This window comes from Panicum virgatum, chromosome 3N (assembly GCF_016808335.1).
Source record: "Panicum virgatum strain AP13 chromosome 3N, P.virgatum_v5, whole genome shotgun sequence".
NCBI classification, from domain to species: Eukaryota; Viridiplantae; Streptophyta; class Magnoliopsida; order Poales; family Poaceae; genus Panicum; species Panicum virgatum.
In genome coordinates this window covers 4,293,511-4,306,126 of record NC_053147.1, presented here as the reverse complement: position 1 = coordinate 4,306,126, position 12,616 = coordinate 4,293,511, and the positions used below count along the sequence as shown (strand labels likewise).

The 12,616-nt window shown below is 51.0% G+C and overlaps 3 protein-coding genes across 3 annotated transcripts; 1 reads left to right on the top strand and 2 right to left on the bottom strand.

The window, feature by feature from the left end:
- Positions 1-2,296: 2,296 nt before the first annotated feature.
- On the bottom strand, positions 2,297-4,023 carry LOC120666684 (cytochrome b5-like). The gene is made up of 3 exons (XM_039946589.1): positions 3,724-4,023; positions 3,541-3,607; positions 2,297-2,852 (listed from the first exon to the last, which is right to left on the bottom strand). The coding sequence occupies exons 1-3, from the start codon at positions 3,811-3,813 to the stop codon at positions 2,566-2,568; spliced, it is 444 nt and encodes a 147-aa protein (XP_039802523.1). The 5' UTR covers positions 3,814-4,023; the 3' UTR covers positions 2,297-2,565.
- A 126-nt stretch (positions 4,024-4,149) lies between these two features.
- On the top strand, positions 4,150-5,483 carry LOC120666683 (nucleolar transcription factor 1-B-like). The gene is made up of 2 exons (XM_039946588.1): positions 4,150-4,308; positions 4,695-5,483. The coding sequence occupies exon 2, from the start codon at positions 4,697-4,699 to the stop codon at positions 5,246-5,248; it is 552 nt and encodes a 183-aa protein (XP_039802522.1). The 5' UTR covers positions 4,150-4,308; positions 4,695-4,696; the 3' UTR covers positions 5,249-5,483.
- A 3,810-nt stretch (positions 5,484-9,293) lies between these two features.
- Positions 9,294-12,057, bottom strand: LOC120666682 (G-type lectin S-receptor-like serine/threonine-protein kinase At2g19130). The gene has a single exon (XM_039946587.1). It carries the CDS (start codon positions 11,985-11,987, stop codon positions 9,486-9,488), a length of 2,502 nt encoding a protein of 833 aa, XP_039802521.1. The 5' UTR covers positions 11,988-12,057; the 3' UTR covers positions 9,294-9,485.
- Between the last annotated feature and the right edge of the window lie 559 nt (positions 12,058-12,616).

Genomic DNA, 12,616 nt, shown 5'->3' with positions numbered 1-12,616 from the left:
AAGCTCCTCAACGACCGGAATCAGAAACATGTCCCGAATGGTCTTGGCGTTCAGCGCCCTGTAGTCGATGCAGAAGCGCCAGCTGCCGTCCTTCTTGCGCACCAAGAGGACGGGGGAGGAAAACGCCAAAGTGCTTCGCCGGATGATGCCTTGCTGAAGCATCTCTTGGCACTGGCGCTTGATCTCGTCCTTCAGAAGTTGTGGGTAGCGATATGGGCGGACCGCTACGGGTGCAGTGTCGGGGGCGAGGTGGATTCAGTGATCCAGATGGCGATGAGGAGGTAGGCCCGACGGTTCGGCGAACATGTCGCTGAATTCCTGCAGAAGACGTTCCAGGAGGTCCACCGTGGCCAGCACAGACAGCTTTGGTGATGGTGTTGCGCCGACGCCGAGCCAACGAACTCGGTGGGAGTCACGCCAGAACGTCATGGTCTTCAACTTGAAATCCCACAGCACGGGTCCTAGGGTGCGTAGCCATTGGAACCCCAAGACTAGTTCGTATCCCGCCAGGGGGATGACGTAGATGTCGACGCAGAAGTCTTTGCCGGCGATGGAGATCGCAGTGTTGAGGCAGACGCCGCCGGAGGCCATGCGTTCGCCATTGGCGACGCCGACTGTGAGGCCAGGACGCGGCGTCGGCTGGAGTCCGAGGCGCTCGGCTGTGGTGGTAGACATGAAGCAGTGTGTCGAACCCGAGTTGACAAGGGCAACGAGCGGCTCCCGCGACACTGTGGTGTGCAGCAGCATGGTGTCGCCCGTGGGGATGCCGGTCATGGCGTGGATGGACACCTCTGGCGAGCCGTCGGTGTCCGAGTTGGAATCAGCATCATCGTCCTCCATGTCCATGATGTAGATGCCCCGCATGGGACATTGCTTGAGGTGCTCCTTGCTGAATTTTGCCGGGCAGTTGAAGCACAGGCCCTCGAGGTGGCGTTGGGCCATCTCATCTGGCGAGAGACGGCGAGGACGAGTAGAGGTTGCGGCTGGCTTGGGCGGGTTGCTTGCCGGAGCCACGGGCGTCGACAAGGTGGCTGCCGACTTGGCTGGACGCGCCGGAGTACGAGGGGCATCGGTCGTGATCTGGAGGCGGCGTTCGTACGAACGCGCCATCGCCATGGCGTCCTCCAGTGTGGTCGGTGCATGCATCTCGACGTCGGTGCTCCTCGGTTGCAGCAGGCCAGCCGTGAACAGATCAATCTGTTGTTTCTCGGTGATGTCTTCGCAGCGGGCCAGGAGCTTGAGGAATTGGTCGACGTACTCGTCGACAGATCCAGTGCGGCAGCAATGAGAGAGCTCGCCGAGCGGATTGCTGCGCAGCAGTGGCCCGAAGCGCTTCTGGATGCCGTCAACGAACGCTTTCCACTCCAGAACGCCATGATTCTTCTCCCAGCGATAGTACCACTGGCTGGCCGCACCTTGCAAGTAGAACGAGGCCGTCCAAACCTTCTGATCCTCCGGTGTGCCATGAGCTCGGAAGAATTGTTCTCCCTTGTGGATCCAAGTGATGGGGTCTTTTGATCCGTCATACTTGGGGAAACGGAGTTTGTGGACGGGTGGGGGAGGACCGCGATCGAAGCCGCCGCTAGATGCGTCCTGGCCGAAGCGTCCCTGCTTGTCCAGCAATTGCGTCTGGACGTTCTTGATCGAGGTCGACAGGTGGGCGTAGTCCTGGCGAACCGTGGAGACCTCCGTGTCGACTTTCTTGCCGAGATCGCCCATCATCTTGATCATCTTGTCGATGGCCTCTTCGAAGATAGCCTTGGTGATTGGCTGCTCCTCGTCTTCAGCCATGGTGGTGAAGGCGCCGGGTGAGGAAGGCTATGCCCGACGGCTGGCTGTGGAGTTGGCGCAGGGAAGGGTTTGGTTAGGGTTTTGCGGTGGCTTGAGGGGAGGCGCAAGATCAAAGGCAACTAATACCAGATGATAGCGCTTAGGGATAGATAGCACGGTAGCAGGGTAACAAACCCTAGTTCGCCCTCCCTTGGAGGCTCTGAACTCTTTGAGGTTTATTATCTGCTCAATTGTCTCTTGTGCCGGCTCCCCCTTTATATAGAGCCGGCCCTAACAAACCAAACTAATAAACTCTGAATAATATGAATTACAGCAAATAAAACATAAATGCGCCTAGCCACTAGTAGAAGCCGCCTTCTTGTTACGTCGATGGAACTTGTGACCGAAGAATCAGTCCACAACATACAGTATCTTTGTGATCTCTTGAGTTGATACATAGAATGTGCATGTATAATATCATCAGGATCTTTCACCACAAAACTAAGATTTTTCACAAGAAAAGGCATCCCAAACAAAAATAAGGACAAATTGTCTCATTCATACATCTGTGTGTTGACATAGGTGTTACATGCAAGAACAAGATTTCCAAGAAAACTACAGCTTCATAAAGATTAAGCAAAATATAATAATTTCTCTCTTCTATGTCTCTCTAAAACATAGCCAGTAACCTCTTCAAGTACAAGTTACTGTACGACAAGGTTTACATTCTTTAAATGTTTTGCTTATATAACCCTAGCATCTAATAGTGAGCAATAATTCCAAGCCTCACTGAACTTAATGGTTCTTGGAGACGAAGGTCAGGTAATACCAAGCTGCAAATGCCAGGCCAAGCACAAATAACGGGAGTAGGAAGTCCAGGAATGTATTTGGATTTGGAGGGCCTTTGTTCCCTTGCATCGACCTGGAATTTGGTGGCGCATCCAGGCCCCAAGGATCTGTGGCCTTTGATGTACTTGGACGCACGTAGCCCTTGATGCTTCCGATCAGGAAGCTGTCCATCATGCTGATGGCCGACGTGCTGTGCCCCACCTCTTCAAATGCCTCCGTGGCATCCCCCGAGGCTTCAAGAATTTATGACAGCCAGAGGAAACCAAGCTTAGCATAATTGTTATGAAAGTATCTTGTTCAAATAGATATAGTAAGTGTAGACATTACAGTTTTGGTTCTTCAGTTAAATTCAGATAAAATTTGTAATCTAAAGGGAACAAGTATAGTGGAACCAGAACCAGTGCACTGGTTTCATTTGGGAAGACGAAGTTAGCACAATTTGGAAGGCTCGAAGATTTGACTAGATGAATGCAACATTTGAAATAAAGAACATGTAAAACTTCCATGCATTGGTTCCTCTGGGCAAACATAGTTCCAACATGACCCACTAGTCTCACTGTTGGCAAGCATATTTGGCATACTCAGATTTGAGTTTTAGTTTTTGTGAACATTTGAATTCGGCCAGCTATTGATTCTAAGGAGAAGTTCAAGATGTTTTACAAATGCCACCTTCTAAGGAGAAGTTCAAGATGTTTTACAACCAGATTTCTCATGTATCGGTTGAGGAACTTCCAAATCAAATTCAGTTCTTCAGTTTGCGTAAAAGTTTGAAGCTGTAATAAGAAATGATGAAATTGATCTAGCAAAATGATTTGGTACACGGATTACAGTTCTGTGAACAGATAAGCATGCAGGACAATGAAGCAGACAAAAGAAAACTAAAGCAAAGGCAGGGAGCCAGGGAGCACAGCCTTAGCCTACCTGATGCATGGAGGAGCACATCCTCTCCCCCAGGGTGGTCCTCCAAGAACTTGGTCACATCATAAACCTGAAACCAACCAGACAGGCCAGCAAAATCATCAGAGTCTGACAAACTCGAATCAGATCTCTGTCACCCCCAGTGAACCAAGAGAAAGGTACAAGAAAGATCTCCCTCTCGCTGACCTTTCCGCCGATGACGACCCAGCAGTCCTTCCTGGAGGAGTGGAGGGCGACCTCGGACGCGGCGAACAGCTGCTTGGCCTCCCCCGCCATGGACGACCGCCGACGGGCGCTCTTGCTGTACCCTTCTTGCTTCTCTGCCCCTGTCCTTACGGTGGGATGGGGGAAGGAGAGAGAGATCGAGCAGGTGAGGGAAAATCTTGGAACAAGCCGAGGTAAGCTGAGCCGAGGTGAGCACGCCAAGAGAGCTTGCCTCTGCTCTGGTTGGTCACGGGTTGGTAGGTGTTGGCTGCGGCTCTGCCTGGCTTTGGGTTGGCTCGTCGGAGACGACGAGCGGCCCCCACCCGTCAGGGCCGCTAATGGGCCGCGATTTGAGCGTGGGCTAAGGTCGTGATTCAAAGGCCCACAGCCCACGTCAGTCCGCTGCGGTCGCCAGGTGCCGCGGCTTGCTCCGAAAAGGGGAAATCTTGGCGCGGGGTTTGGTCCTCAGTCCTCACTCCTCAGTAGGCCTCTCGAATCTTCCCCGCATCAAATCGCCGCCGTCGCCGCCGGTGACCTGCCGGAGTGCCACCGCCGAGATCTGACCCGGTACGTGCGTCTCCCTCACCGCATTTCTTGATCTGAGCCGGTTTGCAATCGGCTTCCGTTCTACGTCTCGCCGTCACGCACTAAGGGGCTACGGAAATCCAATCGAATCCCTAATCATGAAAATGCGCCCAAATTTCTAGTCTTTTTGATTGATTACAGATCTCAATTACTAGTACTTGTATTTAGTTGAAAACTTGTACAACCTCTCGAAGTAGGTGGGATTGCTATGGTTCCCCATTACTGTTACTGTTCTAGATATTTGGTATGTGTGTATAGGTGCAAAATTCAGTTCTTAGTTCTTACTGGAATTAGTCATCATCTTGCTGAAGGGAATGGAATGTACATACCTATTTAAATCTTCATGTAGCTCCTTGATCCATTTGTAGAAATGGCGGACGAACCTTCAGATGCGTGCTCGCGCACGGATGGAGATGGTGTCAAGGCCGGCAGGAACAACAAAAGAAAGTCTTCTCGGGCATGTTCATACCCAAATAAGAAAGATGGGCTCGTACTAAGAATTGCAAGGGAGCGCTATGTGATTAGTGTCTTTGCTTTAGTTGTTCTCTTGCTCATAGATATCTTTACCAAAGATGATGAAAAAGAAAGCGACGAGGAAGGGATTATTATCGAAATTATTCAAACTGTTTCAAAGATCAAACAAGATGGAGATGAAGTTGAAGAAGGGGAGGTAGAGGGAGAAGACGGGGAAGAAGAGGAGGAGGAAGGTGACGATGAGGGTGAAGAGGAAGAAGATGATGATGAAGCACATGCTGAGCTGCTTGAGGTTACTGTGGATTGCTTTTTAGCAGCAAAAGCATGGGCGGAGCGAAAGCTTGGCCCAGGGAATGCAAACATTGAACACATTCTTGGTATGCTTCGATTCTTACCGGGTTATGAAGAAGCAGTAAGGGCAAGACAGGAAGCCATAAAGGCAGAATGATGCCTCGAGTTCTTGTCAGATATTTGGTTATAATTATAGCAAGTTCATGTTGCTGATGGCAGTTCCAACTTCCAACCATATCCATTGGGTCTGTGGACCGAATGGATGCTCCTTCAGACTGAGAAGTGAAGCGGCAGATTAGCTCTGCGGGATTTCAAAGTTCCATGAATTATGTCGCTTTAACTCATTGAGTTTAAGAATTATATTATATGAACTTGGTAGCAATCGGGTAGTAGCAGCTCTGGTGTGTTCCGAAATTTGTCTGATGATGGTCATTACCTGGAGGAGACACGAACCCCTGACCTGCACCCGCAGGGCGGGCGACTCCCGCCGCCGGCGGATCTCCTTTCTCTGGCCACCTCCGCCCTTTCTAGCCACAGATCCACGCTCCCCTCGGCTCACCCTCTCCATCCACCCCTCCCATGGCCTCCCTAGTGGTGCGTGTTGGGAGATCGAGGTGGACGACCTAGCCGCCCACACCACCACCAGCTGCCACCACTGCCGGTGACCACTTCGGTCCCGGCGGCCACAACCCCCGCTGGCGGCCACTCCGGTCCTGGTGGCCGGAGCCCCCGCTGCTTCGTCCCTCCTCCGGCCGCCCCAGTCCGCCGTCGCCTCCGAGCCGCCGTGCGCCCGTTGTTTGCCCTCCCATGTGCGCTGCCGCTGGCCGCTTGCCCGTCTTGGCGCTTGACGATGACGACCTCCTCAACGACATGGCTCGATCTCCCGACCCCGATCCCCCACCCGCCACGTGCGGCTTGCGGGAGCACCTCTGCGATTTGCCGTCGCCGCCGTCCACCCGCCCGCCGGCGGCCACCACATCACCAACTGCTTCAGCGCCGGGTGCCTTCTCCCCCCACCGCACCCTCGATGGCTCGCCCACACTGACGGCCACCCCGGCTCCGGCGACCTCCTCCTCGCCGACGGGCACTCCTCTCCCATCCCCCGGGCACGGAGCTCTCTCCCCGGATGCTGCTATGTTTTTCCTTAGCGGCCACCCCGACGGCCGGGGGCGGGGGGGGGGGGGCAACTCCGATGGAGAGACGACACCCTACCCTTCTCCGGTGACGACGGCTCCCTATCCTACCACAACGTCCTGCTGCGGCAACCGAGGGCGACCACCATGGCCTCAACACCGGCGGCGGCGCAGGTCGACACGCCGGCTCCGATGCCTACTCTCTGCTCCATTGTGGTGCTGCCTCCACGCGGCGAGGGTGGGCACCACAAGCGTCCTTGTCGGCGGGGCCACCGGCCACCCTCTCCGCCACCCTGGACGGACAAGCGTTCGTGGCGCAGTAGCCGCCAGCGCGGCATGACGGAGCTGGTCGTCGGCCTCCAGCGGCACGACCACCCCCACAAGGTTGGTAGGGCTGCCACAAGCCGTGTCCGGGGTCTGGCAACGCATTGCCCTCCTTGCGTCGATCCTGATGGTTGGCAACGAGTTGAGAGGCGGCGTGCACATCATCGGGACCATCGGGAGCGGCCTCCTCGGCCGGAAGCGCCGCCGCGGCGATACTTCCCCAAGGTGCTCGATGGACGATGCTTGAACTGCCTTTCCTTCAAGCATCGGGTTGCTTCGTGTCATCAGCTATCGCGGTGCCTGCGCTGCCATGGCCTTCGGCACCGTGCCAAGGATTGCATGCGGCCTCGTCGCCCGCCACTTCGCTCAGGCCAGCCTCGGCTGGACGGCCGTGTGCCCGTGTTGTTCCTGCTAGGTTTGGGCATGATCGCCCTCCGGTCTCGGACGATCGGCCGTTGCCGACGACTGCTGCTACTGACAGTGGCCTTGACCTCACGCTCTCCGCCACCGATGACTTGGCCAAAGAAACCACGGCCAAGTCAGCGATCATGGCTACACTTCGCATCGAGGAGGACGATTTCACCCTCGAGCCTGCCCTCCCCGAGTTGTTTGTGGCCACCTTTCGGTCTTAGGAGCTTCAAGATCGGGCTTCAGCGGCGAGTGTTTCCCAGGCGAGGCCATCGCCCTCCGGTGGTCTGCTAGGGCACTCTGGGGCTGCCACACCCATGACGCCTGTGGAGGTGCCACCATCGGCCGAGGTGGTGCTGGCTTTGGAGGTGCCGCCTTCGGCCGAGATTGTGGTGCCGGCTTCTGAGAAGGCAATTGACACGGTCTGGACGTCGGAGGATGGCAATTCCACGGCCTTGGAGGACTTCATCAGCAAAGTTTCGAAGAATATTCCGCCGCCTCTTGTGGACAAGCCGCCTCATCGTCGTCGAGTTGATACTGTCCTCGTCGACACGCCTCCTCAGCTGCCTTCATCTAAGGCATATGGCCTCAGGCGTAGCCATCACCAAGCCTTGGACCCTCTCTCGGCCGTCAAGCCGGCAAAGCGAGGGGCGGTGCTCCTGATGCGCTGACTCGGTGAGGTTGGCGCGCCTCTACCCTTGGCGGCTTCTGCAGAGCAAGCGGTGGAGAAATTGTTTCGAGAAGGACCTCAGCCGCACCACATGGACATTGCAGGACATGTTTCCAATGTTGAAGAACAAGAGTAAGAGCTCTCCCTTCGTGGGATGGAGCGCTGGCTGAGGGCTACGCTTTGAGCCAGTCGTTTAGGTTGTGCGGAATGTGAGTAGTTCAAGTTGGAGTTTATCTTTCGGGTTGTGTTCAGCTGGCATGCCGGTTTGTGTCCATCTGGAGTCCGTTCCATTTGAGTTGTAACCGAACACTGTACCAATTTCTTTTTCGTCTTAATACTATGATACGCTGCGCGCGTATTCGGGAAAAAATGGTCATTACCTGTTAGGTTTAGTTCTGGTGCCTCTACCAAACTTGTACCAGGTCTTGTCTGCGTTCTCAATGTTTTCTCTGCCTTGGATATTGCTGTTCATTGAAGAAACAACGTGTCAGCAAGCATTAACCTTCTTTCTCTCGCACACAAGAGAGCTGTCCGGATCTGTTTGCTTTAAGCATGACTATTGGCTTTGCTCTGTCTTTTACTTTATTCATTGTTTTCCTTTTTCTTTGCCAGATGGTATATATGGGTGAAGGAGCTAGTACAAATCGTTTCTTTCATTTTGCAGCAAAAGTCTGTAAATTAAAGCTCCATGGACAGAACCCTACATCTAATAATAGTGCCATTTATCAGATAGAGTCGCAAGAAAGGAACAATGTCCACCCTTGTATCACAAGTTCATGTACGTCCTTGCTAATTGAGCAATCTCTAAAGAAATAAAAGCAGGCCCATATGGTCCAGTCCCAGATGACCCTTTTAATGACCATGTTCCATTTCATTTGTGTCGATACATACATGCATGGCTCATAACAAAGATCTGTGAAGTGCCAAGCAATGCATCAAAACAAGGACAACATGGACGGAGGTGGGAGCTCCTCGTACGGTGGCGACGACCCTGTCCGGGTACGCCGCGTACCTGGTGTCCTCGGCTCCGGAGCTGCTCCCCGACAGCACGGAGGGCACCAAGCGCGTGCACATCGACATGAAGGACGAGCTCAAGGACGTGCTGGGAGGGTGTTGGAGGTACCATGCGTCTCGGCAGGGCACCCGCTTCGACAAGCTGAAGCTGGTCGGCATCGCACAAGCAGGGCTGCCGGAGGAGGAGACGACGACGACGGTGGTGCGCAAGGGGGCGAAGCTGGGGAACAAGCTGATGGAGATGGCAAGCGAAGGTCCAGGGCAGGATCAAGTGTGGGAGCTGGCGAGCTGCTGGCCGAGCTCTGGACGGAGCTGACGGTGTACCTGGCGCCGTCGGCCGGCGAGCTGCACGTGAAGGCGCACAAGGAGGCCCTGGCGCTGGGCGGCGAGTTCATCACCGTACTCTGGGCGCTGTGCACCCACACCGGGGTAACCAGGAAGCGGTTGCGCCGTGGGAGACAGCAACAGCCGCCAGGTCGCTCGTGTGATCCGTAGTGGTGCACTCTGAATGTGATTGATGTGTTGATGCAAGCGTGGGAGCTTGATTGTTGATTTTACAATTCGACTCCATTTACTTCTTTATTAAATTCTTCTGAATGCGTGAATTTGCAGTGCTATATGTATATGGGGGTGCAAGAATGCATGTAATTCAATTTGCATTTTACTCAAATGAAGGACAATGCATATTAATTCTACAAGAGAGGATAGGACAGTATCAGATTACGAAAGCATCATATCTGTGGTAGAAAATAAAGCACCAAGTTTATTCAAAACTACAAGGCAAGCACACAAGCAGTACTTCCATGGATACTGTAGTCGATATATTTGGCTTGGCTAAAAGAGGACTAGCAGCAAGTGGAATAATTTGAGCTTCCAGCGATAGTTTGAAGCAGCCTTGGCATTGGGGGTATGTTGACTTCAAGTAAACCCTCCAGGATTTGAACCACCTCACCCATTGTTGGCCGATCAAACTCATCATCTTGAATGCACCAACATGCAACCTTGCAGGCTATTTCAGCTTCTTTTAAATTCACTTCGCCGCACAATCTGTTATCCAGCAAGCTCCTAACATCTCCACCGATAATCTCCCGCGCAACATGTACGGGGTAATAGACATCATGCTTGCTACTACAAGAACATGAGACACATGAGTTCCTCTTTCCAGATACAATTTCCAATAATACCATCCCATAGGCATAAACATCTACTTTTGGTGTAATAGCCACTCCACTGATCCACTCAGGTGCAAGGTATCCTATAGTTCCTCTCATAGTAGTTATGACTCGACTAAAATCTCTTCCCAAAAACTTGGCCATCCCAAAATCTGCAATTTTCGGAACATATGAATCACTAAGAAGAATGTTTTCTGGCTTGATGTCACAGTGTATGATGCACTCTAGACATTTCTCATGCAAGTAGGCCAATCCTCTAGCAACTCCCAAAGCTATTTGATACCTAGTACTCCATGTTAGTACTGTAGCATGGCTCTGGAAAAGATGGGTAGCAAGAGAGCCATTTGGCATGTACTCATAAACAAGTAACCTTCTAGCACCTTCACAACAAAAACCAATTAATTTGACTAAATTGATATGCTGGATGATTCCAATCGAGCTGACTTCAGCTCTAAATTGCTTCTCTCCATGATGAGCATGATGATCAAGCTTCTTCACAGCTATGGCAGTTGAATTATTCAGAAACCCCTTGAATACGGAACCGAACCCACCTTCCCCTAGCTTCTCTGAGAAATTTTTAGTTCCATGTTCCAAAGCATCGTATGGGAATGCGATAATTCCGTTGCAATCTTGAGCAGTATTTGCTATATGACCGGAATTCTTTCTTTTGTTTCTGCAAATCATTATTAGCATGGCGAATGCAAAGAGACCTAAAGCAGCGACACTTGTGCTAGTGGCAACCGCAATAATAAACACTCTTTTGTTTTTCTCTAAACCTTGAATATCCTTAGCAGCAAGGCGAAGGTAAAGAGTCTCTCCATTTGAATTTGCAGCGCTACTACACTGTATTTGCCTTATGTTCAGCAGCTCTCCATGCCAAATAGAGCATGTACCATTGCTCAAGGAATATGCAGCGCAAGAGCAATTATCTAGGCAGACTTGAGCACAGACACCTATGCTTTGAGCATCTTCTATTCTGCGCACACTTTGAGCCAAACTAACACATGGCAAAGGTAAGAACTTGTCTGTGGATCTTGTTGAGCTTCCCTTCGTAATACAATCTAGTGGAGTATTCCTGATGCATCCTCCTGTTCGATCATCTAGCTCCCAATCATCAGGAGATCTTACGGAGAACCCCTTCGTACAAGTGCAAGAAGGAAGGGCATCATCATTGCAAATTGCAAAAGGCCCACAGACTGCATACACATCGCATTGAGCTCTAGGTTGTGAGTAGGCTGGTATCCAATCCTGTGAGCCTTCAGGCCAAACAAATATCTTTACTTGACCAGAGACATCCAAGTTATAATAAACAGTTGCCGTTTCTTCTAGTATTGTGTATGTGTAGTACTTCTCATGGGCATTCGTCACTAGTGACTCATTGCCACCGTTCCTTGCCTCATCTGGTAGTGAGGCAAAATGATGGCCATCCCACACCCTAGTAGACCAATATTGTGCATTGGAATTCCATTTTACTAGGACAATCTGGTCAATACCACTAGGGTCTAGCTCCTCACAGTACACACCAGTAGCTGGGCTAATTGAGTTTTTTCTAGAAAAAATACGGCGATTCAGACCAGTGATGTTGTCCCATCCAAGCTTCATTCCAGGTAAAAATGTGTCTGTTGGGTGGTCAAAACTCTGCCACAAAGTGTGCGACGAGTTTGAGACATTTCTGAGGATAAAATTTCCGCTATCCAAGAGCATGGCAATGGTACTGTTTCTTGTCATCTTAACTTGGGTAGACCAAATAACAGAGTTGGTTGGCTGGTTTAAGACGACAAGGTTGCCATCATGGGAGATTTTTAGCTCCAGTGATGAGGGGGGGCTCTTGAAGGGGTCATCCCTATTTGCTACCCATGCTTGAGTAAGTTTGGGGACACTATTGAACCATATGCCAAGGTACCAGTTGCTAGTGTTTTGGGATGAGTTGTTGCCCACCTCGAAGAAGCCAAGCGCGTACCTGCCATTTTTGGAGACAAGCTTGTCGCTAATGGAGAGTGTTTGGCCCGCTGAGATGGTATCCGTTGTGGTAGAACTTGCCGCAAGGATGTGCAGGAAGAGTGGTAGTATCATGGAGATGATGTGGAGATAAGCCATGGTGATGAACAAATTAAGGGAGATCTTGCATGCACAGATGAAGGAGAATTGAAGATGACTTGGCAATGAGATGGTCATTTCTATGTCTGGCTTTATATATGAAATAAAACCGCACTGAGGCGCAAACGTATAAGGAGAAACGCAAATAAATTAGTCTGCTGAAAACATACACATCCAGATGGTGATGCGTTAATAACTTATATATGTGTTGAACTGAACAACATCATCTCTGACACGTTCAAATCCACGATTTATTTTATTTTCCCCCCTCTTCACTTTTTCATCATGCGAGACTAGACTCAAATGGGTGTCAGGTTCGATTGTTCAATTAAGGTGGCTAAAAATTTCAAAGTAAATTTACTGAAGTTAAAAGTTCTATATAATCCTTGACTTGCATTTGATACTAGTAAGTTAGACTAATTCTGGCCCTCCAGATTTTAGCTTGTCAAATTGGTCAACATCACTGCTGACTTCGCGGCTGTAACTTCTTGTGGCCGGCAAGAGACTTGCAGGAGTGCAGGACTGACTGACTGATGAGTCATGACTAGAACATATATAAATCGAATGCAGGACACTTCAATTTTTAGTAGTGATAAACAGAAGGGTCTCAATACCATTTGTTTATGAATAATCAGATAATATAATAAGTATATCCGCGAGACCGAGACTAAGAATAACATATGAGATGGCAAATGCTAGTAAATTCG

Coding starts and splice junctions, on each gene's coding strand:
- LOC120666684 (XM_039946589.1), bottom strand. CDS start 3,813: ATGGCGGGGGAGGCCAAGCAGCTGTTCGCCGCGTCCGAGGTCGCCCTC. Junction 3,608..3,723: donor GGGTCGTCATCGGCGGAAAG/GTCAGCGAGAGG, acceptor GGTTGGTTTCAG/GTTTATGATGTGACCAAGTT. Junction 2,853..3,540: donor TGTGCTCCTCCATGCATCAG/GTAGGCTAAGGC, acceptor AAATTCTTGAAG/CCTCGGGGGATGCCACGGAG.
- LOC120666683 (XM_039946588.1), top strand. CDS start 4,697: ATGGCGGACGAACCTTCAGATGCGTGCTCGCGCACGGATGGAGATGGT.
- LOC120666682 (XM_039946587.1), bottom strand. CDS start 11,987: ATGACCATCTCATTGCCAAGTCATCTTCAATTCTCCTTCATCTGTGCA.